Source organism: Takifugu flavidus, chromosome 10 (assembly GCF_003711565.1).
Source record: "Takifugu flavidus isolate HTHZ2018 chromosome 10, ASM371156v2, whole genome shotgun sequence".
Lineage (NCBI taxonomy): Eukaryota > Metazoa > Chordata > Actinopteri > Tetraodontiformes > Tetraodontidae > Takifugu > Takifugu flavidus.
In genome coordinates this window covers 6,443,627-6,470,502 of record NC_079529.1, presented here as the reverse complement: position 1 = coordinate 6,470,502, position 26,876 = coordinate 6,443,627, and the positions used below count along the sequence as shown (strand labels likewise).

The window sequence follows — 26,876 nt, the reverse complement described above, 5'->3', positions numbered from 1 at the left end:
TTTTGCTTAAATGTCATGTGGTCTTCAGAAAATGTTAAAATGTAATAATGAAGACTTTAAATCTCCTTGGATAAATGGCTAAAGTGGATCCACGTACAATCCTGCTTGTCGTGTTTTATTTTAAGTTCCACAAATGTTGTACCATCAGCCCTTCCTAAAAATGTCAGCGTATCCTATTGACCATGTGCATGATGGGCTGTGCTGAGGAGATTGCCAGGAAATAGATAAACACGCCATAGCTGGACGCGCTACCCCTGCTCCTTCCAAGTCTTTATGATTATGTACTGTTGAAGCTACTTCCCCATCGCGACTGAAAGGTGTGATGGGGAAAAAACCAACAATGAAAATTCAATCACAGCAGAGTCCCAGGAGCCGAGTGTGGTGGTGAGGTCTGTCTCATTATTGATATTGTGTTTTTTGTTTCCTCTTCTTTGCCGCCCCTCAAACTCAGGCTAAGCGGAATGAATATTCCCGCGCCCATCATCAGCAACAAAAACTGGCTCCGGCTGCATTTCGTGACGGAGAGTAACCATCGTCACAAAGGCTTCAGAGCTCAGTACCAAGGTAAGATCTGATTGCCTCATTTGCATGCCCCAATAACCCCCCCCACCCCCCCCATTCATTCTGGAATTATTCAGGCTTCAGCGCCTGAAAATTTGCTCCCATTAATAATCACATTTTAAGTGAATAAAACATTGTTTGATTCAGACATACACTTGATTCTTGTTACTTCTGAAATACTTTATCAAACATTTGAGCAATATATATATGTATATATGTATAATATACACATCTATAGATGGCCTTATAAAAACCACCTCTGGCATCTTAATATTCAGTGCTTCATATACAATATTGCACTGTAGAAGCTTATAGCTTGGCCTCAAGCCTTATATGAAACTGCAGCTTCATGATATACCAATTTATAAAACATAACTCAGACTTTTATATAAGGCAACTTACGATAAATGAGGACATAAAGTCGATTATAATGTAGTAAGTTCTTTATGTCATTAAAATGATTGATACCTACATATTTTTATAGTAATGGGGGACTGAGGAGTGATATTAAGCAGTGTGGTGCGGATATATCTGGTTGCTAAGTAGATTGACATTGCAGCTGCCTTTCTGTCAGTACGAGTTATGAATTAAGCAGTTGACCGACTGCGTCGTTAGCTCAGGCGTAGAGTTATTTCAAAAATTCTGATTCTCTTCGTTTAATGCTCGATGCCTCATTATTTGCTGCGGGCAGTTGTTGTCGTACTCCACAATTATGACAGTCACTTGCATCACCTGGCTTTTGCGCGCCTTCTGGCTCCTGCTGTGTTTAATTAGACGCTCTGCCACCGGTCCGCTCCTTTAATCACGAGGTGTATAACCATTGTTGTTCTTGCAAATCAATATTCATCTGCTCCTTAATTGCTCTGAGTTACACCAACTAATAGGGAAAAACAGATTTTTTTCCCCAGAACTGTCAGGGCAGACTTATGTGAGCTTATGGACTTATGGAGGGTGGAAGCGGTTATATTTTGTATTTTTCAGAGAAAGAAACACTTGTACTGTATCTTCTCACATCTAATACTGTAACTTCTTTTATCTAATTAACTCTTTCTATTGCTCTCAACCAGTGAAAAGCTCTGGAGAGCTTAAATCCAGAGGGGTAAAATTATTACCAGGGAAGGACAACACTAACAAACTGTCTTTGAGTAAGTCTTTTAATTTTTTCTTATTCATTGTTTATTTTCATTTACACAGGGCTTATGTTCTTTACTGTCTCTCTTTAGCACATCATTTGGTGAAGGACGTAAGCTACAGTACTAGATATTGCAGAAGTGCAGTCTCTTTTTCTTTCTGGTGACCCATTTCCCCTGGTTTCCCCAGACAAAAATGAACTCAGCCAGATGGCTAAAATGGTCGTTTTAGTTTCGGCTTTATTTTTCCCGGTTTGGCTCAAGTCATTTTCTGTTCCAATGAATGTCATAATGATTTGACTTTTGTCCACACAGTGATCGACACACGCTGTGATAGTCGAGGCTGAGTGACCACTCACTTGTCAAATGGCTTCTGCACGCTAAACTGAAATGAATGTGTTGTAATTGCTCATAGAGCTCTGTCACTAATGGAGCACAACCAGCGCAGCGTGCTAAACGCCTAATTGATAACAGGTTATTACCTTATCCGCCATGCATTTTGCATCGCACAGGGACATGAATAATGCAGTGGTTTTTTTTCTCCCAAAACAATCCTGTAGATCCTTGAGAAGACTTTGAACTGATGCTTTGTGCCAGTTGTGTATTCACTACACATAATTGAATTTCTAACTGTATTACGAACCACAACAATTAACTTGGAAGCTAATTAAGTCCCTGGTAAAAATGTACGCCGAAACGGGCCGGTTGAGCTCTGCGCGCGGCGAGATCTCATTGCAAATATTACGCCACGCCTTACTGATAATTGCGAATATTTTATGAATTTGACTTGCAGCGAATGCGAGTGTTGACTTATTAATCTGTGAGATACGAGCCGCCGACGCTGTCGAGTCAGAGCAATGCCACGGCAAACCCCGCGCTGATGTGAAAACTATCTATAATGTGTCATCTGGCGTGTGTCAGCCATTACTATGCACGGAGAGTCTCACTGAGCGACTATTGCGGCTCTGCCAATTGATATTTGAAGGTGATTTAATCCTCTTAGTCCCTGCCAAGCCCAGATATGCTTTCTAATATTTCGCCTGGCTTAGGTTAGTAAGGTGTGTTTACACTTAGCACTACCCTGATAGCACAAAAAGGTGTGTATTAACCGCAGCACTGACAAGTAACTGGCGTTTTCTGTGAACACCGAGGGGCCGGGTGAATTTACAGGAATTTGTTGCCTCAGATTCTCTTACTAACGGTAATATTCCCTCTGTGTCGTGTGGTTTTCGGTTTCTCTTCCCCGCCCGCCTGCTGCCATGGGTGTTTTCTGAAAGTACAGAACCATTTAAGTATCTCTCACAGTGGTCTCGGCTGTTCTTTTTCCATCTCAGTGAACGAAGGAGGAATCAAACAGGTCTCAAATTACTGCCCCGATCCAGGGGAGCCAGAAAATGGCAAACGGATCGGCTCAGACTTCAGGTGAGTTTCCCAGCAGCAGCCGGCCTATTATGAGCCTGATTTGTGCTGATGAGAGTTGGAATTGAGTGAACGTGTTTTTCCAGACATCAAAACCTGAACAGGTCAGTTGTGTTGGCGCTAAAATGCACCGACAGACTCGACGACGTGTTATTTTGCACTGTTTGTATTTGCTGAGGTTAGTTAAATATTTTATTCCACACCTACAGTCATACGTCCGAAGCAGCGTCCCAGTTTTCCCTCTCGTAGTTTTGATTAAGCAGCGGCTTTAAACTCCGATGATTCCCAGATGATTCCCAGACGATCACGTGCACGGCTTGGGTAAACTTGTCTGCAGAAAACTTGAACTCTTCTGTCTCCTCTGGAGAATTTCCTCTGGATTTCCAACTCGGCTTTGACTGTGCCATGATATTTGCTGCAGTGACATTACTGCAGTGACCATGGAAACTGTTAACGTCGCTGAAAGCTGCCTCTCAATCTCCGCATCAATTTGCAATGCTATTTCAGGGCTGCGGATTTCGCCGTTCAATTTACATTTTAATTCTTTAAATCATTATTTCGTCTTGATTTGATTTGACGCGTTCCCACAACACACCGATGTTGATCCAGTCTGGCTGAAATTTAAATGATTGAAGCTTCTTAAATAACGCATTCATTATTTAGAACGGTTAAGAGCAGACTGACCCCAAAATGTGCTTCCCTGTTTCATTATGTTTTAATCAGCTGTGATTAAAACCTTTCAAGTACAACATTGAGCCTGAGCTGAACTCGTACAATAATAAACCTAAATGAGGTGTAATTACACAAGCGAATGTGTGTATAGGTATCCAGTGCATGTCCCTTGTTAGTTTAGTTCAACTATAAAAGGAAAACAACGTACTTTGTTTACAATGATGCACCCAGACTTGTGCATCGATAGATTATTTTTGAGGAACCAAATAACGTCAGTTGTCCTGAACAAACCTTTTACAACAAGTGCAACGCGGCAGCATCTGGTTTGGTGCGTTGGACTCGGCAACGTCGCCCTTTGGCCCGTTTCCCTGTCGGCGTGGTGCCGCCTTTTAAAGTGTGTTGTAGGATATCAAAGTGCACACGATGGAAACGCAGAGCCTTCCAGGCGCGGATCACCACACCCTCCACCTGCTAATCTAAAATGTGCTCGGCTGCCGTTTGCAAACGTGGTTTGTTTATCTGTAATTTCAACCTGCAGGTGGCAAAGCTCCTAACACTATCTGTTCCTCTCCTCGGGATTTTCTTAAATAAATGCAGTAATACATCTAGTTCACAAAGAGGTTTCTCGTTACAATGCAGATCACACACTACAATTACACAAAGTGGGGCAAAACACAAGCCAGGCTACAATTCATGGGAGAGCCGTATCTGCTCTCTTCCTGGCGGACTTGCAGCATGTGCTGATTACATAGCAGGCAGAAAAACTGTACTGTTGACTGCAGATCAGGTTTCTGTTGTCAACAGCAGCAGAAACCGCCTCAAGACAGCAATGCACCAACAATATATCTGTCTGCACCTTATTTTTAAGACCAACATACCCATGGGCGCCAGTTATTTGACACTCGCACAACATGAGCGCTGGGCATGAAAATGACAACTGCTGTGCACTTTGTACCAGGCACAAGACGGAGAGTATAGCTGTCACATTTGGCTAATGTCAAAAATAAATGTTTTTACTGCGATTTGTTTCTTTTTTTAACACTTACTTACTGTGTAATTAGTAGTTAATGTGAGGTTGAGGCTCTGCTTTGCTGAGGCCAAGAGTAATTAAGTAAAAAAGGAAAATAAACACTGCTCATTTGAGAGCGCGGTCGATAATAACACGTAAATAATGAACGCGATATTTCATCACAAGTCTCTTTTGAGAAATGAGCTGCTGGTTTTTTTTGTTTTTTTTGGGGGGGGTATTAACGATATTTGGTATCTCCTCAGCATCGGTGCTACAGTTCAATTTAGCTGTGATGAAGACCATGTGCTGCAGGGCTCCAAAACGATTACCTGCCAGCGCGTCGCTGAAGTGTTTGCTGCTTGGAGCGACCATAGACCTGCCTGCAAGGGTGAGCCATGCTTCCAAAGACCTAATATAGCAGTTTGATTAAGGCAGCGCCTCTGGTCACAGGCTCTATGTAGATAGACGCCAGTTCAGTTTGGTTAATTATGTATGAAAGCCTGTGTTGCAGCACTCCGTTTTTCCATTACAAAATGCTCTTCCTGTTTTAGGTTGCACTATATGTATGCTGCTATATTATTACATTTGTATAAGGATTGTCTTCTTCTTTCCTGTCATTGCAGTGAAAACATGTGGGTCAAACCTGCAGGGACCTTCAGGGACTTTTACATCTCCGAACTTCCCGATCCAGTACGAGAGTAACTCCCAGTGTGTGTGGATCATCACAGCCAGTGATCCAAACAAGGTAATATTAATGTCTGGTGAAAACACATCAATAGCAATGGGCTTACAGGGCCCAGTGGATAAATTGTTTCACGTTAAAAGTCAGAATCCTTTCTTTCTTTATTTTCAGTCAATTCAATAAAATTGACTCTCGACATGTTTGTTTAGCCTGTAGCCAACGTATGATGCATTTCCTCACGAATCATGCCACAAATGAAATAACGATGGTGTTTTCTTTTACTACACTAGGTTTAAATCATTTTTTATTATTAATACACTAAAACGCCTTTCACAATTAGCTTAGTGGACATTTTTCAACACCTCTTATGAGGCAAGTCATAAAAATAGTTGATAAATTTTAGCTAATAGTCCTGAGTTATTTCTCTTATTCTATCATGGATAAATACTAGTGTAGTATCTGAAGCCTGTGCATGCCTTTACTTCTGTAAGGCCGCAATGTGTTTAGCAGCCAGCCTGGTGCCATATTAGGATATGTTCCACATGTGTCCTGTGTCTTCTGCCTTACTGTAAGATCGCACTGGTCTTGTTATTGCTAAGAGAAGCTGCTAAGAGGTGATGCTGGAGCCCGTAGGCTCCTGGTTGTTCTCCATATGAAGATGTGTAGCATGAAGCCTTTCTACTACTCCCATTTTTGGTACTAACTGAACTCTATGCCATTGGGTTTGCTATATTGTGTAGCATGAGGTCATCAGAAAAGAATGTGTTTACTTGACTGTATAAGAAGGAGCTATCGATGTAAACAATTCGGAGTTTGCGAAGATTCCTTCCTCATCAACACGTCTTGGCTAACGCCAGAAGAAAATTCACAACACTAGCAATATCAAATAGATTCTTTATTGTTGCTTTAATTTAATCCCGTTATTACTTTATTGCCACTAATGAATCTTTGGATTGCTAGAAGAAATCTGGTGTTTGGAATGCAAAGTGTGTTGTTTTCGATGTGATGCCTCGCTTATTTTTGGATAAACAAGTGCTACTGCTTCTCTGCAGGGTGGTAAACCCTCGCTCCCTCAATAACGCCACCTTTATGCATATATGCATGTACTTCCCAAGGTGGGAGAAGATTGCACAATGTATGCAAATGTATCTTAACCCAACTTATTTCCTGCTAGCCCTCATTAATGCGCATTACTTTGCATTTCAGCTCCCGCTCGGCGATCAGCTGTACAACTTCCGGCTTTTGAGCCAATAGTTGAATGAATGTGACTCCATTTCCCAATAGCAAACAAGTCGAAGCTTTATTTTTTTTTTTCCTGGAGGGACATCACTGCACTTAGACATCTGTATCAATTTTGGCATTTCATTGTCATATTTGCATGCCCTTGGGCGTCTCATCCAATGATAAACAATAACTCACCGACTCCAACTCTGATTTAGAAGTCACTGGGATTGGCCACTGTCACAGCTCTGTGCCACTGTGCCCTTTGCTAGGCAAACAGACCATTGACTTGGCACTGAAAATCTCCCCATTACTATTATGATGGTAATTATGCTTATGTGTGCATTGTAGTATGGCTGTTTGACACGGATATTATGCAGCATCTGTCCTCCCCCTGGCCAGAGGAAAGACTGTGAGGCCTAAGGTTGCAGCCATCATATGTTTGCCATCAACAGATTCAGCACAACAGTCATTTCATTCTGTCTTTTCATCATTAATCCCTGTGAAATCCCAGTGTGGGTCACTTATTTTCACGTGACAAGTGTCAATGTAAGGAGCTCATTTATAGTAGAAACAATGGCAACTGAGGAAACAATGAATGCGATGTTCTATCTCAGCAGATAATCAATTTGTGTCTTTTTTTCCACTCCAGGTGATTCAAATCAACTTTGAAGAGTTTGATCTAGAGATCGGGTACGATTCTCTAACTATCGGAGATGGAGGAGAAGTCGGTGACTCAAAAACAATTATACAAGTGTAAGTACGACAATGAAAACATGTCAACAATAAAAATATGTTGTTTTGGAAAGTGGCAGTTAATGTTTTTAGTGGGTAGTTTTAGTGGCGGTTACTGGGTTTGTGCTCACAGCATTTGGGGTTCCTCTCAAGAACCTCTCCTGTTAGCTGCCCACTCCCTTATTTTCAGTCCACAACTGGGACTGGAACCTGGAACCCTCAGGCTCTTAGCTCAGCTCCCCACAGAGCCATTGAAAACACTTCTGATGAGACAACAGATGGTTGTCATGGTCCCCTGACGTGGTTAAGGACATCAGTGAGCTCCTGGTCACACACTCCAGCCACCTCTGGCTCGAACATGAAGGCCTTTGCAATCCTTCATGGATTTGCCTGTCCAGACCATGACTGACCCACTATCAAACTGTTCGGGCTGGAGGATGCAGCAGGCAGCAAAACAATCTAATGTTCTCTGGGCTGTGACCTTCTGGACATGGAATGTGTGGACCTGCTCCTGGAGCATCTCCTCCAGGCCACACGTTGAATAGAAAAATGCAAAACTAGGCAAGAATCACTCAAAAAGGGAGGACTGGGAAATTAATTTTTAAAAGGAGAGGTTGATAAGGTAGAAATGTGATTGACCTTTAAATTAGGTTGAATCTTAATAGAAATATTAAGAGTTTATATTTCTATGTTTCTTTCTCAGCAATGGGACACTTACATTTGTAACCGTTTGGCCTTTTTTCAATCTTTTGCTCCTACATATTTGATTCTATACATTATGTAACCGGAGTTATGAAAAATGTTCCACGACCACAAAAAGAGAACTACCTTGAGATTCAATAGTGTGCTTTGTGTGTCATCTGCAGGCTAACTGGGAGTTTTGTCCCAGACTTGATCGTCAGCATGTCGCATCAGATGTGGCTTCATCTTCAGTCTGACGAGAGTGTGGGCTCAATTGGCTTCAAGATCAACTATAAAGGTACACAGATGATAGAACCCGCTGCTGTGTTTGCTTCTTTTTGTCTGTCTCCCCCCCACCATCTGTCTGTCTTCTCTGCCCCCCTAAAATGGCTCTGAAACCAGGCTCTTTTACTCCTCACCTGCACTACTGTAGATAATGTGAAGGGAGAAAAACGTAGCTGGTGTTGGACTTCACTTAATCCTCGCCTTTTCCATTTCCCTGCTACAGAAATCGACAAGGAGAGTTGTGGTGACCCCGGAACACCCCTTTACGGCTTCAAAGAAGGTAGTGGCTTTTTAAATGGAGATGTGCTGCGGTTTGAGTGCCAGGTTGGCTTCGAGCTCATAGGGGAGAAGATGATAACCTGTCAGAACAACAACCAGTGGTCAGCAAACATCCCCATCTGCATATGTGAGTGTGTTTTTAATATTAGGAGACACATTTAGCCCCTAGTTCAGCTGCTGCACTAGTACAGAATCCTGTATTATCTGAATTATTCTCATTTTTGAAGAGAGAAATGGTTTATGGGTGTTTCACACGACAGAAATGTATGTCTTATGCCATCGTTATAGTGAACAGTCCCCAATGTGGGTTGTGCCTTTTCTTTATCCCTAACATAAATCCAATAAGCAGTTTTGAAGTAAAGCGTGTCCATAGGGACAGAGGTCACTCCTCACATATAGCAGTGGCTGCATATTTTTTATTTGTGAAGATTCTCTCCTTGGCTCTACCCCCCTCAGCTTGTAAGCACCCATGGGAGCAATGCTGTCTCCTGGCTCCTCGTCTCCTTGTACAGCACTCACAATTTGTTTCGGTGCTGCTGTTATTGTATCGCCTGTAGATTGTGGCATGGTCGGCCTGCTGCTGCCATACAAACAGCATTAGCTGGGATCTGATGATGCTTTTGGATAATGCTAATATTTCACCACCTTTTTGTCACAGTCCCCTGCTTTTCCAACTTCACCGCTCCCATGGGGACTGTATTGTCTCCGGACTACCCAGAGGGCTATGGAAACAACCTCAACTGTGTGTGGCTGATCATCTCTGAGCTTGGCACCAGAATACACCTGGCCTTCAATGATTTCGACCTGGAGCCCCCCTATGACTTCCTGACTATCAGAGATGGGGACCAATCTGGAGCTACGTTGCTCGGACGCTTCTCTGGGGCAGAAGTTCCTTCACACCTGACCTCCAACAGCAACGTTCTGCAGCTGGAGTTTCAGGCTGATCACTCTATGTCTGGACGTGGCTTTAACATCACATATAGCAGTAAGACACGGCTTGATTTAAATAAAAAAAACTTTAATAGACTCACCAGTGAAACTAGAATTAGCATAAAAGTAAAAATGACTATTTTTGGAGCCAAGCTGTGAAAGAAATGGTAAAGTAACATTTCTGTTCCTGACATAAAACTATAATTGTTTTTTGGTGGCAAATTCACTACAAGGTCTAAAGACGGAGATTATTGTCGCTCAGGTACACAGAGCAGACCTCATTTAGCTTTGTTTCCCCCCCCTTTCCTTCAGAGAGCTCCATCAATTTCACTATCTCTCTACTCCTCAAAGACCCAATTCCTCATTCACACAGGCTTCACCAGATCATGTTTTGTTTCTTCTTATTACAAGCGTTTGGGCGTAATGAGTGCCCTGACCCGGGCATACCACTGAATGCCAGGCGCTTTGGAGACAGCTTCCAGCTGGGGAGCTCCATCTCCGTGGTCTGTGAGGAAGGTTTTATCAAGACACAGGGAGCTGACACCATCACATGCCATCTGGAGGAAGGCAAGGTGATGTGGAGTGGCCTTATTCCCAAGTGTGAAGGTACGGAGCCAGCTTTGCTCATAATGATGTGATTATTGTGGCGAAATGTCAACGGAAAGACTGACAAAGGAAAGACAAAATGGAGGATTTTAGATATAGTTCAACAAATCAGAAAACAACTGTGATATGAAAAATGTCCATGCCTTTTGGACATACACAAAAAGTTCTGCTCACCTCTTAGATGTCCCCTGTTGATCACTGTGTGGATCTTTCAACCCCTCAGCTCCTTGTGGGGGCCACTACTCGGGGCCGTCTGGTGTCATTCTGTCCCCGGGGTGGCCAGGCTACTACAAAGACTCCCTGAGCTGTGAGTGGGTCATCGAGGCTGAACCAGGAAGCTCCATCAAGATCAGTTTTGACAGGTTTGCATGACAGTCCTGCAACAACTCAGCTGTGGAGAAGAAAATATAATGGACCTTCTCACAGATTCACTCAAAATTCCTCATTTTGTGTGGTTTTATTTATTTATTTATTTGATAAAAATGTTTTAAAATGTCAAACAATTCTTCACATCATTCACTCCTCTGTTTTGTTGGTGAAGTAATGCAAAATATTCTAATTTAATACGCAAAGCCTCCTTACTACTGTCCGTAAAAGAAAATAAAGAGCTACATTCCCTGAAGCTCCTTTGAATTAAGACTTCTCAGATATGTGGCCCTCCTCTCCCTGAAAATTACTTCACATTATTGATAGTGATATTGAAACTCAAGGTGATGTCACCTGTGTGATGTGGATGCCTTCGGCTGACCGCAGATCTATACTATGACAGATGTCCACGGAGCTCATTGATCCTCTACTGTTGCAATAATTGGGGCACTAACAGCCGTTCCAGTGCTTATGAAAGCTGTGTCTTCATGTTTATCTCCTCAAAGTTAGACAATTTTCTGGGCAGATGAATCCAAATCCTGTTATTGGAATACAAATAATGATCTCCATTTCCCCTACCTGTGTCTGCTTCGCTTTCAAGGTTTCAAACTGAGCTCAGTTATGACTTCCTGGAGATTCACGACGGTCCCAATCTGCTGTCACCCATGATTGGATCCTTTAATGGAACCCAAGTTCCTCAATTCCTGTTTAGCAGCAGTAACTTCCTGTATCTGCTCTTCACCACCGACAACAGTCGATCAAACAGTGGCTTCAAGATATTCTATGAAGGTGAGATTCATGCTAGCGTTGTTTGATTGACACATCTGAACTTTTCTAAAACATGTCATGTGGGTTTAAATCCAAATGTTGCCTGGCAAAAACAAAGGTTGTTTTGAGGACAGGAAGTGCACACAGATGCCCTTTTTTCTATAATGAGCTCTCGTTCTTGACTGGATTACATCCCATGCTGACATAAAAGTGATACTTGAGAATTTTGTAGCACTGCTTGCAAAGGATTGTTCTATTTAATGCAAAGACATGAAAAGACCTGTTGAAAATCAAAGGCTCTTGATTTTGAACCTTTGTATTCTCTGTTTTTGTGCCATATTATATGCAATCCTGAGGGCGCGCGCGCACACACACACACACAAAACTTCTCTTTTTGTAACCACAAACAAAAGTGGGAAAAATAAATCAGTTTAGTTCAAAGGTCATATATAATTGAAAACACATAAAAAGAGTGGGTAAAACGAGGGGGACTGCGGGGTTTTTAAGGCTGCTTCTGCTTCTCACTTCATTATGCATGTAGTGGATACACTGTGATCTACTTTAGCATTTGTTTGCACCAGCACCATTAACCTTGTCTCTCACATGTGATTCATAAGGCAGACTTTGTTATTATGTCTGTATTATTGACTGGAAGTAATCCACAGTGCTTTTGTCTTATTAAGGCTCACTCTTGAGTGCATTTTTCTTTTGTTGATGAGGCTACTGAAAAAGCAATAACAGTAAGATCATATTAGCTCCTTCCATTGCAATTTAAAATGTGTCTTATTACTAAAATGCTTTAGGGAAGCCCAACCTAGTTCATTTGTGAAATTGGCCTTACACGGTGGAGATGTGAGTTATAATATGAATAAACCAAAGTCCTGTAATTGGCACCTTGGATCTAGTTAATGAAAAAGCAATACAAGTGTATGCCTCATGTTTTGCTAGTATCCCTTGAATTCTCTTTCTGAGTAGTATAGGTTTGTGCATTATTTCTTTTGAATTATTTGTTTCACCAAATTCCTGCATCCTCGAGGCGAGCTCCAACAGTGATTAATGAGCACTCTGAGCTGCTAACACAGGCAGGTGAGACCTGTTTGTTCCCTCGTTGAAACTGTTAGTCAACGAGAGCAAACCCAGTTTTACAACAATGTGGTCAGACCATTATTTTTATATTTGAATAATCAGTTTGCTGAGAGCAATCAATGGCTTGTAGGCTATACACTGTAAACTATACACTGTTTACTTCCAGTGTCAAGAGAAAGGTCTCTTTGATCACTAGAATGTATTAAAATGTAATTTAAAAAACCCTCCTTAGCAGTGCCTTTTGGGGAACTTTGTCCTTTTGTTTAGAGGACCATGCAGCTTTTAAATTAATTTGCTATTTAGCTCAGTGACAGGAGGCAAACATGGAAGAGGTTACAGGTCTCATTCTGACCGAGCTAAGATTAAGCTAACACTGCAACTGTTCAGCAACAGATGACAATATTGGTAGCAGTCCCAGTCACAAAAAGAAAAAGTTTCATTTCCGACATCACTAGCAATGCCGCAACTGTTGCAATGACCTAGATGAGCGTCACAAGCTGGTCCACGAAGTCATTTTGGGGATTCCAATCAGGCTTTTTCACTGCCAGGCCTGAGTTTGCTGCATTCTCAGTATGTTCTATGGATATAAATGCCCCCATTTCTCCTCAAGAATCCAATGCTTTGGAATGCAGGAAGGACATTTTCCTTCTTCCAACGGAAAACATGAGACATGAAATGATCTTTTCAAACTGAGAGACATGATGAACTTTGTCAGTGTTTTCCTGAGAAGAAAAAAACTACTTGGTCTTAAAGATGGACAGCAGGCCTCTTTAGTTGCTCCAACAACACATTAAAAACAAAACCATCCCTGATTGACACATCATTGCCCCCATGGAAGGTTTATATTTGCGCTGCGTACTTGAACCAGTCAATAGAGGACATTAAGATGTTCTGACATCGCTCAGAGGGAGCTGTCATGGCATCAGTCTTCATACTGACATACAAAGATTGCAGAAGCCAGGATAACTGAGTTGTTATCCTCAACTCTGCCTCAGCAGACTTGAATATTGTCTAAAAATGGGTCATTTCCCCCCATTTTTAAATAGGCATGTGTGCGTATTCAGTTTTTAGTTCCAAAAGTAAAAAACTTCTTTCTTCCTTTATTATCTGTGTGACCTGAGACGTACATTTTTAGCGAATATAATAACTTCAAAGGTTCTCTCAATTTATTGGAATTTGGCCTAGAATCTTACTCTGCTGGTAAATTAGAGCTGCCATTTCCTGTGGAATGACGGTTGTGTGGCTTTCATATATCTTTGTAAAATCCTGTTTTTTTGCATATTGATTTTTAATTATGAGCCAACAAACAGTAAAAATTCAGGAGGTTGTAGTTTGAACTGTAGTATGAAGTCACAACTGTATCCTGAATGCTGTTAATGTGCACTTGTAAGCTAAACCCAGGCCTGTAAAGATCTCCTGAATGTAGTTTTCACAACGTTGTTCTGCATCATAACAGGCTTTGATTTCTTTGGTTGCTCAAAACCTGTTCAGGAAGTTCTCTGTACTTTGACATTCCTGCAGTGGTCACATTGGACACATACTCCTGCATGGATCCCGGTATTCCGGTCAACGGGGCGAGGTCGAACAACGACCTGTCCATCGGCTCCACCGTGTCCTTCCAGTGTGACCCCGGATACAGACTGAGCCACGAGGAGCCACTGGTTTGTGAGAAGAACCACTTCTGGAGCCACCCGCTGCCTTCTTGCGACGGTGTGTAAGACGAACGTCAGGTCGCGTGTCTCCGCTTTCGAAGCTCAGTCATGATCAGACTCCCAGATGGAAAAATAGATGCCTTGGATGGCTTTGGCCACTTATACCAGTGCACGGTGGTGACGGAAACGATGTCTCTTTGTTCCAAATGAATCCATTAAAAGAATGTAATGAGCAGAACACATAGAGATGAAGACACTGTGCAATAGCAGCGGAATGGTTCTGGAATATCACTGTTTTTTCTGTGCCTAGGTGTGCCAGACTGGTGCCAAACGCCTTGGCTGCCTGCCTATGGCGTTAGATTGTCTGCAAAGCATGCTCACCCACATTTAATGATATATCATTTTGGATCATTAATGTAATATTTGCTATCATTTTGTTGGTGGGTAATGATGTTGGGCCTTGATGTGTAATGCTCACTTCAGGGCCCGTGGGTGCAAGGGGAGAGGATAGAAGGGGTGCGCGTGCAGCCGTCCAGCCTTCCATCTCGGTGATCCTCCAAAACATCATCCGACATTTATCACTTTGAGAATATGTGTACACGTCGCAGTCCTTAAAGCTGGTTAAAGCTCACAAAGGTTGTAGTTGGGTGACAACAAACTTCCAGCTGAATCACAATGGCAACAGTTGCCATTTTGAGTTGTTTACAAGTCAACCAATTAACCCTCGGATAGATCTAACCTTAACCTTCCCGTCTTCGGCCGCTAATGAGGGGAGAGATTTACCTCATTATTCCTCAGATGAGATGAGGCTACAACATTATTTGTCAATATATGCGAGGCGCGGTGGCTCTACGCTGTTAGAACTGGGCTATCTTCCCAAATAAATATGAAGCAGAGCAAAAGCCCACTAGTAGAAATGCTAGATGCCAAATTCTTTAATCTCTTGGATACCCTGTCTTTTGTTCATTCTTAGCCATTTTGCCTTGCGCTTTAATAGATTTGATTGTTTTCTAACAGCGCCTTTGAATTTAGATGCCAAGGGGAAACAGGGAATGGGTGTTGGCAGACGTACAGATAGTCATAAAACATGGCAGGACAGGATGTGATAGAATGCAAATACATAATTTATCAACAGATTGCTCCTCTGTCTGGAGGTTGAAGGATTTATTGCTTCATTTGCAGTTTTCTCCCTTTTTTGTAGCAACAGTTATCATTCATCATCTCTCCGTTATTCAGCATCATGCGGTGGAGATATCAGGGGACCTAAAGGCGTCATCTTATCACCTGGATATCCGGAGCTGTATTCAAACTCTCTAAACTGCACGTGGACTGTTGAAGTCAGCCATGGAAAAGGTACTTTCTCCTCTCCTTTCTCCCTTTTTCTTTGAGATTCTTTGGAAGGTACCATACTGGTGATTGTACTGGAAGACTGCACCGATGGGAATGTTTAATAGAGCAACATTTTAACAGGATCAAATGATTGTTAAGCTAGTTTCCACTTAAAAGCTAAAATGAAACTTTATCTTGATATGGAATTCACCCCCCCCCCCAAAAAAAAGACAAGAAAAATGTCTTTCTATCCTCTTTCAGTCCCTTTGTGATTCATTTGATCTGGTTTCTTTGGCTTTTTTGTGGACATATAAAATAATACATTTTCGAACAAATGAGTTTTAATCATTTAACTGGCCATGACTTTAAACTGCGTTGCAAAATTGTAGCTGTTGAAGGGGGAAAAAAGTCTTGATGGCATTTTTACACTGAAGTAACAGTTTTATCCTCTTGAAAATTGAGACTTTGCTTAACTTTCATTTCCATGTGAAAATTTCTGTGATTCTTTTGCCAGTCTTGCTTTAAGGCCCGCTGATCTATGTAATAAAAATGTGAATGAATATATTTGAACAAGCTCCAATGGAATAATTGAACCGTGAATAATTGTGACAGTGATTTCTTCCTTTGAGTCCTTCTTATACTATCCAAACAATGACAGTAGAGGATAAAATTCAACTTTTAGACCACATTCTGTAACATTTTTATGTATTTCATATATCTGTGAGTGGTAATTCATATCTGCTTCTACTCCTCTAAGGTGTCCAGTTCACCTTCCATTCCTTCCACCTGGAGGATCACCATGACTACCTTCTGATAACAGAAAATGGCAGCTTCGCCCAGCCTCTGGCTCGACTCACCGGCTCAGACAAGCCTGCCCCCGTAAACGCCGGCCTGTATGGAAACTTCAAGGCCCAGCTCCGCTTCATTTCTGACTTCTCCATATCTCTGCAGGGATTTAACATCTCCTTCTCGGGTACGAGGGCAGAGAGGGGAAATATTGACAGATGTGTAGAGCGCCTGGTTGGGCTGTAGCTGGGGAAGGGCAGCTGGTAATATGGAAGGTGGTGCTGCTAAGGAGAAAGGGCAGACAGCTGAAGTGAAAATGGTGTCCAGTGTTGAGATCTTAAGTGGTAATGGTCTCTAAAAGATGCATGAAGAAGCATGTGAGGAGGATTTGTCTGGTAGAATGGGAACAGGTTCGAGGTGGACAGCGCCTCCGGCTGTGCTGATGAGAGGATGATTAAGAGACAACGAGGTCATCCAGGTATGGCGGGGGGGCCCACATAGACTGGTGAAATCATCAAAGCCTGCCATGTGGGTCAGTATCCTCAGGACAGAGGAGACAGTGGAGAAGGAGGAGTGGTGCTGCAAAAATAATGGAGGGAGAGAGAGGAAGGGGATGTGGAGATGGGAAGTTAGATGGAACGATGAGACAGATGGTAATGTTGAGTGAGCAGGGTTGATGGTGGGAGTGAGGAGAGGAAACGATGCACTGTCAAGTACTGCAGTAAGAGGGGGCTGCGAGGGAGGGAGGGAGGGGCTGCTGGTCTGCTCCATGAGCATTCTGGCTAAATGTTTGCCTGCTGTTTGCTGAAGTGAAGCATAACTTATGCAGACATGAATATTCATCCAGCTCACTTTTGGGTGTGTGTCTGTGCCCTGGCATGCTCTGCCATTAGCATCAATACATTCTCTGATTAAATTCACCCCTTTTTTCAATGATTATGTGACTTTTGACACTTACTTGCTGGCGGTTTTCCGTAATGCTGAAGGACTTTTCAGTGAATTTTCCAGCGGTAAATGTCAGAATGGCCTGTGTAGTTATGCGTCCTGGCAAGCACAAACTTTCAAAAGAACACCAGAGGGAGCAATGTGCTCCTCCCGTAGACTACGTTGTGGCCACGTCTGTAATTGATAAGACCACTCGTGCATTTCTAATAAACCCTCCTGCACGGTGGCCTAGATTTTTAGAAGACATTAGTCATTCGGGCATTAAAGTTCAGGATTTTGACACTTGTATATATACTTGTGGCATGAAACCATGTTGTTGTAGAAGTTTAGCCTGAAAAAGGGCTTTTGTTTATCTGAGGCCGTTGATCTCCTTCCAGAGTATGATCTAGAACCCTGTCAGAACCCTGGAACGCCTCGCTTCGGCTGGCACACGAGCTCCAGGTTTGGCATCGGTGACTCGGTGACATTCTACTGCAACACGGGTTATCGTCTCCAGGGGGCAAAGAAGATTGTGTGCCTCGGAGGTGGCCGCCGCATGTGGAGTGCCCCTCTGCCAAGGTGTGTGGGTACGTGGTCAACTACTTTTCTTCTGCTTTCTCATTTGTGGTTTGAGGTGATTGCACTAATTTAAGTCCTTGTTTATTTTAGCACAGATAGACTTCTTTCAGAATATGATCAGTATGATTAAAGGGATAAACTGGCAGAGATGTTACAGTGATTCTGCGAGAGCAGGTTCAGGAATGGAAGAAATCGCATAAATCACATGATGCACATCCAGGGAGCCGACTTCATACAGTAGATCAAATCAACTGTCAGCAGAGGCATTGTGTCATTTAAAGTGCTCCCATTATGCTCCATGATGGAGAGTTTAGCCCAGGCTCTGGTCCCCCACGTTAGCCCTCTAATGTTAAAGGACTGCTGTGATGATCCTCAATTTTGCCTCATCTTTACTTGCTGATTCAGCAAGTTGGTAGTGCATTTATTATTTCTAAGATTGATGAGATAAAGGTAATTCCAATACAAAATTTGGATATTTGAATCTACTAAGCTGCCACGCTAACACACCTTATGATAGAACACTGAGTTTGCACCCTGATTATGTCCCTTTTGTGTGTCTGCAGCTGAGTGTGGTTCCACTGTCTCCAACAACGAGGGCGTGCTTCTGTCACCAAACTATCCAATGAACTATGACAACAGCCACGAGTGTGTGTACAGCATTCAGGTCCAGACAGGCAAAGGCATCAACATCACTGCCGGCACCTTTCAGCTCGCACAGGGTGACATCCTCAAGGTATGAATCCGTCGTTTTCTGCTGACTGAATGCAGTCAAACTAACTCAGATTAAGTGGAATTCCTTTATTTGTATGGTCCTGAAACAGGAGCAGGTGCTTATTATTTATAACAGAAAGCTGGGAATTATGGAATGCAATGATGTGCTGTCTCAGAAGCTCGAGCTGAGGTCAAACAGAAGCGGCAGCACCATCCCGTTGGGATTCATTGCTTTGCTCAAGGGTGTCTTTACAGATTTGCTAAGCACCACAAATGTGATGCAAATGCATTTTGCAGTCCACACTTCACAGCTGAGAGGCACTCATTTTGGAATGCAGATGTCTTATCTAATGCTCCAATTAACAGAGTGCTGTATCATACCCTCTGTGCATCAATGCATTTGTGTATCACATAAAAAGAGAAATTATTGGAAAAGGGAGTTGAACTGCTTTAAAGTTTGTTGTACTAGCTTTCGCTTCCAGTTTCTTCTAGTTTATAGCTCCTGACCATCAGCGCCTATTGTGGTTGGGTTTGTCTGTAAACAGGTCTATGATGGTAAAGATGGGGCGGCTCAGCTCCTTGGCACATACACGGGCATGTCGATGCAAGGTCTCTTCCTCACCAGCACCTCTAACTATCTTTGGCTGGAATTTTCCTCCGACCAGGACGCAACAGCGGCAGGCTTCCGGCTCACATACTACAGTAAGTCACATTTTATTACTCGGGGAGGAGGGAGCGGTGGTGGAGGAGGCGGAGGCCCCTAAAGCTTTTCCAAATGAGTGAATTTGCCCTCGCTTCAGGAGCCAAACACTTCATGTAGCTGGATTTAAAAGAAAAATTTAATTGACCCTCATCCTGCCTGCTTCACTATGTCTCTCACTGTCAGTGTATCCATTAAACACAGCATGGTGTTCCAGTGGCATTCCTGCAGGAAAATGAGACTTTCTTTGTGAAATCATTTCCCCCTCTCGCTCCTCTCTCGTCTTGAAGCATTAGCATTTGCGCCTGCCTAGCTGCAACCTTGTTAAAACAGCTTAAACATTGTGTGTTTGTATACAGTAGATGCACTAATATGAGTGTGTACCTCTGCGTATTGGACAGTAAATAAAAGTGGGGTCTATTAATGGGTGTTTATGTTTCTTTAATTCCATTTTTCTTTCAGATATTAATTTATCAACATAATGAATGAATTGATGTTTTGGTGACGCTGCATTTTCCAGTCTAATTCATGGCGTTTTTATCTATACCTTGCAATGGAGAACTGTAAATTCTTTTTGTCTCCTGGCAGGTGGTAGGTTGACACATTGAAACGAACCGTTTTTAAAAAGAACTGCTTTTTATGTGGCGGAGCCACAATGGTAATTAGTTGCCCCGTGGAGGAGTTGGGTTTTTGTGTGTGTTGCTCAAACATTTTACTAGAGGCGCCAAATCCAGCAGTCATGAAACTCTCAACTCCATATGGAACTTTTACTTTTCACAGGAAGCTGCTCATTGCTTTGCTTGTCCGGATCATCTCCGGTTCATACAGACTGATCTCATATCGTCTTATAGGCTATTGAAAATCTTTTCTCACTGTGTCGAACAAAACAATCTATATCGTTGATACAGATTCGGGACTGGGTTTGGAGACCCCTGAGCACACCAACCTGCACAACGCATATACTTTTATGGATGCCAAAAAATATATAAAATCTATATTGGTAATGGAAAGGGGTGGAAAAGGCAATGTCTTCTTGGGGGTTTGCATTTTCTTTGTGCTGAAAGCGTTTATAGCATGAATAATATCAGGTGGAAATGAAACCACGCGACGCATTTCCAGCTCAACACGTGGCAACGAAGCGTCATCACACTCTTCCTACAGAAGACAGATATCAGAGTCTGCCAACAGCCCATTACACCCTGGAACGACCTCACTGACATATGAACATAATGGTGCAGGGGAGAGCTAGGATAAGATAAAAGCACCATACGTCTCATGTCTGAATGTGAAATCTGATCACACTTTCACGGCTCGGAACTGAAAGGCTGAGCATGAGAAGTGACTCTGATGAGCATGTCGAGGCTTGAAACTTGCATTTCCACATTAATATCTGGTTTAGTATCACTTACCTCGCCGAGAGAATGAAGAGAATGAAGGGTGCAGTGTCACTTTAAGAGATGGTCGCGTTGTCGAGCGTTTGGATTTTTGCTTTGTTTAGTTGATTTCCTTTACTCTGAAAATGGTCCAAGTGAGCGGAGGAAAGTCTCCGCTGTAGTAAAAGGGCCACACTCAATTGAAGGTTTAATTGCGAGAACCTAATTGTTCTCTCATTCCAAAATGAACCGTTTAACACCAAGTAATATATAGATACTCAAGGTCCAAGTTTTATTTGTGCTCACTGGGACAGTGAAGACGAGCATCACCTCCCTGGGATGTATTTCGAAGAGAAAGTGTCGGCTTGTTCAACACGGTGTCGTTTTTCTTTAAAGTCACCTTTTAGCTCTCTTTTTTTATTTATTTTTTTTACTCCTCCTGCCAGGTTTTGAGCTGTCTCACTGCGATGATCCTGGGGTGCCACAGTTTGGATTTAAAGTCAGCGATCAAGGTCACTTTGCTGGCAGTGCCATCACGTTCGGCTGTGACCTGGGTTACACTCTGCACGGCAGCGGCACACTCAAGTGCATGACTGGGGAGAGGCGAGCTTGGGACCACAGTCTGCCATCCTGCATAGGTAATCCGTCCTGATTCTGGCCGTCTGGGCTGCCTCTCTTGGTTTTTCATCTGTGATGTTCCCTGTCAGAATTGCTCAGACGCTGATCCTAACTCTTTTTGAAAACACACATTTACAAATTATACAACTCCGTCTTATTAATCATTGATCTTTACTGGTTTGTCAACAGCCCTAATTTCCAGTTTCATGGAAAAAGTAAGATTAATACTGTGCGTTTAATGGATTTTTTGCAATGGACCATGGTTTTTTAGATCGTCTAATCCACAAGTAGTCTGTTATTTTTATTTACCAACGGAATCATTTTAAGTGTTCGTGTGTGATGACTCCTGAATGTCATTTAATGCCTCGGCTATAGGTTCTTACTCCGAAGGTGCTCTGACAGGATGAGAAATGATGAAGCCATTACCTGCACACTGCTGGAGCCTGGCAGCCGGTGGAGGCAGCCTCTGTGTCTTCATGGCTGGCAGAGATGGATTAGGGTTAAAAAAAAAAATGATTCTCAAATTTGTAGACGTGTCCGGAATTACACTTTAAACGCCTTTCTCAATGAAACGTACATTAGCAGCTTTTCCGGTGAAAAGGCTCTGGTCGAGCACACCGGCACGGTCAATGCAATCACAAAAAAGCTAAATCAGTCTATCGATTCCCTGTTAAAGAGCGCTGGATCACTGCATGGTCAATATTGATACCGAGCTTTGTGTCTGAGCTGAATTGTGAATGGGTTTTTCAGTTATTTCTCCAGAGCCACATTTACACTTCCTGTAAAGGACTTGCTCAGGGTTCTAGTGCTGCATATTTCCCCGCCACTGTGGTCATCTGATGCAATTTCCCTATTCATTACGTGGCCATTGTTCTGTATTACAGATAGTAGAATGATAACCAGGGGAGAGACGGCACGGACCGAGATATTCCTCGGTCATTAGCATTTGTGCTGCCCCGGTGGTGCAAGGCTCGGCTACCTTCTCTGGACACAGTCTGGTTTATTTTTCCAAGTTAATTAATGGCGTCGTTAACAGGCATTCTTGGAGACAAAACAAGTTCTGCATTTGTGAAATTCTCTGCGTCTGCAGCCTCATTACCTGGCAGACAGGAAACGAACGCCTTTCAGGCAGAGCTTCCACTGTTGCAGCTCAGTTGTTATTGTGGAGGCTGAGCCGCAGCGACAGTGCTCAGTTTACACACACTGACTGAGCTTGGCTCCTGTTTCTGTGCCTCACTTTCCTCTTCTAGAATTTTGGGTGCGCAACTCAGAGTTTCTTGTGTCTTTTCTAGCCGAGTGCGGTGGCCGTTTCAAGGGCGAGTCTACGGGGCGGATCCTGTCTCCTGGTTATCCCTTCCCCTACGACAACAACCTGAGGTGCACCTGGACAATAGAGGTCAACCCTGGGAACATTGTCAGGTCGGCCATCTTACCTGTGCAGAAATATTTTGACATTTACTGAATTTTCCAATGAAAACATATCTGATACTAGTTTACAAACTATAGTCAGGATATACTGTATTGAATACTTCCACATCACTTATTCTAGCTGTTGAATTATGAGGGTATTGTGAGGAAAGATAATTTAATCAGAAAATGATGGAAAGACTGCACATTAGCGTAATAAACATAAAGGAACAGACTAACACATCTACTTGTGGTTTATAGTGTATATTCTGGAAAGCTGCTTTGTGTGAGGACGGCATTGACTTTTAACAAGTAAACCCCCAAACAAGACCCGAGCCTCCAACTCCTACAGTCTGGACTATTTTACTTTGACAGAAAAGCCATCTTTTGCTGTTTGGCTGAAGTAAATGTGGTGTGATTTCATAAAAAAGTCACACGTTCTCTGTGAGGAAAATCTGCTCGAGGCAATCTCTTGATAAGATTGTAGATAAGCTGTGCTCTCATATTTCTAACTTTGACACAAACTGATTGATGATAAAGTTCTCTATTCACTCCATATTAGTTCTTGGTAACGTTGTGTTTGAGAAACAAAGTTTTATTTAAACCTAAACCTTATTAATTAAACAATGTGGGTAAATGTCCTATGCTGACTTTTGGTTATATATATCTAATGCACAGAAGAACTGAGAGTGATTCTAGCAATAATCTGTCATTCTTATTTTGTCAGTCTTCAGTTTCTTGCGTTCGACACGGAGGCGTCCCACGACATCTTGAAGGTTTGGGATGGGCCTCCAGAGAACGAAATGTCACTGAAGGAAGTGAGCGGCTCACTGCTTCCTGATGGGATCCATTCTACTCTCAACATCGTCACCATTCAGTTCGAGACAGATTTTTATATCACCAAGTCCGGCTTCGCCATTGACTTCTCCAGTGAGTCCACAGCATCATTTCTTTACTACAGAATTTATGTCCTATTTAACTGACCAAATTCACTCTTTCAATCATTAATCATTCAGTAAATTAACAAATAATTACCTTCACCACAATGTTGAAGCATAACAGTCAGCATATGTGACTAAAGTGTCTGCTTCCTACTTTAATTGAAAGGTTTTCACTTCAATAAGACACTCGCCAATGCAGGATTCAAGACATTTGATGACGCAGATGTTAATGTTTTAATAGTTCATTGAAGCGAAGTGTCAAAGTCGTACAACTGTGTGTTTACACTGGGCGCTACCTCCGATTCTGGATGACAGCTGTCAGCATCATATGCAGCTTCATGTAAATGACACTCAGAGCATTGGCATGTGTGTTAACGTGTGTGTTTGTGTGTGTTTGTGTGTGTTTGCCCTTCAGGTTCATTGGCTACAGCCTGCAGAGATCCCGGTATTCCTATGAATGGCAGTCGCAACGGGGAAGGTCGGGAGCCTGGCGACTCTGTGACCTTTTCTTGTGACCCTGGTTATGAATTGCAAGGGGAGAGCAGAATCACCTGCATCCAAGTGGAAAATAGATACTACTGGCAACCCAGCCCTCCGAGCTGTATCGGTGAGAGCGAGGGAGATAGCAGGAGCCGGAGAGAGGGTGGAAGAGACAGAGGGTGGAAGATGTCGGGGGCTGGTGGAAAAGAGTTGATGAACGGAACAGGCAGGGATGAGAGTGGTTTTATTAGCTTTCTGGAGCTGAACCTGCTCAGCTCTTCCCTTGATGTCCAAATACATGTTAAAAAAAACCCCAAGTCTAATCAGGAGCCTTTGATTCATTGCCATATTATGTGGGCGCGTCCACTTCTGGAGTCCTCGAAGGTCTTACAACACATTTTCTTATTAGAGCTTAATAGCTAATTACTTAACAATTCAATTAAAAGTAATTACACTAATTAGGTCTAAAGAAACTTAGATGTACTTGAGCGGCTGCCATGGGGTATAACTGCTCTTCATTTCCTGGCCAGAAATATCTTGGCGTTTATATTTCCAGGTCTCACCGTAAGGAACTTAAAATAATGCACCGATACCAGGCACAGCTTTGTATGGCTGAGATTTTAATGTAAAGATAATGGATTTTCCATTACAACAGCGGTAACATCTTTTGATTGTAATGCAATTTTCAAAGTTTTACAGTTTTGGGCTTATATCTTAAACAATACCTGAAAAAGGTCAGCAAATTAAATTCAAGACCGAATGAGATTATTTTAATCTCTGTCTGCATTTTTATGCTTCATTCTATTTGTCTCTTCTCTCTCTCTCTCTTTCTCCCAAGCTCCTTGTGGCGGGAATGTGACTGGATCTTCAGGCTTCATCCTCTCTCCCAACTATCCTCACCCCTACCCCCACAGCAAAGACTGCGACTGGCTCATCACCGTCCACTCTGACTACGTCATCTCCTTGGCCTTCATCAGGTATCTCGGGCGGCTGCACTGGTTTCTTTATTCTGAAGTGGATGACGGTTTCATCGGCACATTACAGCCCTCTGAATCATGTTCAAATGGAACTGAGTGTCCTTAAAATGCAGTCAGAAGCACCAGAATTGTCCTTTTACACCCATACACGATGAGGCATTTTCTTTAACCTGTGGTATATTTGTAACCTGCCTGTAACAGAATGAGCTCAGTCCTTCCTGGATGCACAGCAGCTCAATTTGGACCATGAAATCGCTTGTTTTGTGCAGCAGACACAGCCCTCGCATCACAGAACCGAGCAACGAAGACCGCCTGTGTAAAGTCAGGGAACCGGAATCTGCAGCCAGGTGTGCTGGTAGATAGGGGAGGAGGCGGCAGAAGGACACTTTAATGTCCAAAAGTGCTCTTGCTATTTCTAACCTTAAATAGAAATAACCTAAAACACACTTTGTGAGGAGATTCATCATTTTAAATGCATTTTCATCAGTTCATTCTTATGCGTGGAGGCTACAGCTGGAGGATACCCACAGCGCGCCACTTTGTTCCAATTCTCACCTACTTTACCGCCTTTGGTGTAGAAGTGGAAAACCACCATATTTGTTTTTCAAAATAAAGATTTAATGGAGTTAGCACGCGCCTGCCTCCTCTTTTGGGACTGCCAAATGAAAAGACGCAGCCACGACTCGGATTGCAGTCTCCTTGACTCAACTCAGATGCAATTATCTCCAAGCTATTTACACTTTTGTCATAAACTATGCTCATTATTTCCCAAACAAACACCCCTCTCTCCCGCTCTGCAGCATGTGATTTGATATACAGTCCTACAATATGAAACGATCTTTTCACGCCGCATCGCCATTGCCGTCTGGGAGGATTTTGTGCCAGCGTAGTGTCACGACAATTTAATCTCCCCTCACCTCTTGGAGGAGAAATCTTTTTTTAACACTTTGTCTGCGGATGCAAAACAAATCTCTTGGCATTGTTGACTTCTAAGACTGTTAAAAATATTCTCCTATAAAGACCCTAATTAATTAAAACGCCTGTGATCTGCTCAATCTGACAGTCAAAACTCCAAAATACTGTCTTTGTTTTGATAAGTGTTTTTTCTGGTTCTTCCCAGCTTCAGTATCGAGCCCAACTATGATTTCCTGTATATCTACGATGGAGCCGACAGCAGCACGCATCTGATCGGCAGTTTCCAAGACAGCAAACTTCCTGAGAAGATCGAGAGCACATCCAACTTCATGTACTTAGCATTTCGCAGCGATGGTTCTGTGAGCTACACCGGCTTCCATTTGGAATACAAAGGTACTCTGAAACCAACTCTCCTCTCTTTACCATTTTTTGTTTTTTCCTCCATCTGTGACTATGTAATTACTTGGTGTTCTTATCGGTGTTGTTTGTTGTTGATTGGCAGCAAAACTGCGTGAGGCATGTTTTGATCCAGGCAATTTGATGAATGGCACTCGTATGGGTACTGACTACAAGCTGGGCTCCATGGTGACATTTCATTGCGAGGCTGGCTACCTGCTTCAGGGCTACTCCACGCTGAAATGTGTCATGGGCAGCAGCCGGAGACCCGAGTGGGACAGAGCCAAACCAAGCTGTCAAGGTAAGAGGCAACAGTGTTATGTTAACAGAAGCTCCTGCATCGCAGACAAGCACTCTCCAGCTGTTTGGTCACTATTGGATACCGGTGTATAATAGGGCACTGCTGCGCTAATTTGAGCTAAAGTGCAGTGTTGTCAATCGAGCTCCTTGGAGAATGAAACTATGAGACAGGACAGTTACAATCTCAACCCTCCTGGTCAATATTGCAAACATTTTTAACTTTAACATTGTAATGGTGCGACTTAGCAAAGCTAGGAGAGCTAATACCTCTGTTATATGGTCAATATATAGTAAATTCATGGACTTTTAGCCTGCGGTGATTCCAGTTTGTAAAATTAAGGCTTTGCCCTTACTCTCA

At 42.7% G+C, this 26,876-nt stretch overlaps 1 protein-coding gene across 1 annotated transcript in view; it reads left to right on the top strand.

Annotated features, from left to right (window-relative positions):
- Positions 1–26,876, top strand: part of LOC130533193 (CUB and sushi domain-containing protein 3-like) — a 139,564-nt gene that overhangs the window by 38,510 nt on the left and 74,178 nt on the right. Inside the window, exons 6-30 of the mRNA XM_057046426.1 lie at positions 452–564; positions 1,629–1,706; positions 3,026–3,113; positions 5,055–5,179; positions 5,415–5,536; positions 7,347–7,450; positions 8,296–8,408; positions 8,619–8,801; positions 9,333–9,659; positions 10,016–10,210; positions 10,434–10,572; positions 11,178–11,365; positions 13,952–14,140; positions 15,319–15,435; positions 16,169–16,384; positions 17,520–17,708; positions 18,264–18,433; positions 18,957–19,113; positions 20,931–21,122; positions 22,395–22,521; positions 23,237–23,439; positions 23,866–24,057; positions 24,769–24,907; positions 26,028–26,215; positions 26,325–26,519. Coding sequence (XP_056902406.1) covers positions 452–564; positions 1,629–1,706; positions 3,026–3,113; positions 5,055–5,179; positions 5,415–5,536; positions 7,347–7,450; positions 8,296–8,408; positions 8,619–8,801; positions 9,333–9,659; positions 10,016–10,210; positions 10,434–10,572; positions 11,178–11,365; positions 13,952–14,140; positions 15,319–15,435; positions 16,169–16,384; positions 17,520–17,708; positions 18,264–18,433; positions 18,957–19,113; positions 20,931–21,122; positions 22,395–22,521; positions 23,237–23,439; positions 23,866–24,057; positions 24,769–24,907; positions 26,028–26,215; positions 26,325–26,519 — 4,049 coding nt within the window. The remainder of the gene's footprint in view (positions 1–451; positions 565–1,628; positions 1,707–3,025; positions 3,114–5,054; positions 5,180–5,414; positions 5,537–7,346; positions 7,451–8,295; positions 8,409–8,618; positions 8,802–9,332; positions 9,660–10,015; positions 10,211–10,433; positions 10,573–11,177; positions 11,366–13,951; positions 14,141–15,318; positions 15,436–16,168; positions 16,385–17,519; positions 17,709–18,263; positions 18,434–18,956; positions 19,114–20,930; positions 21,123–22,394; positions 22,522–23,236; positions 23,440–23,865; positions 24,058–24,768; positions 24,908–26,027; positions 26,216–26,324; positions 26,520–26,876) is intronic.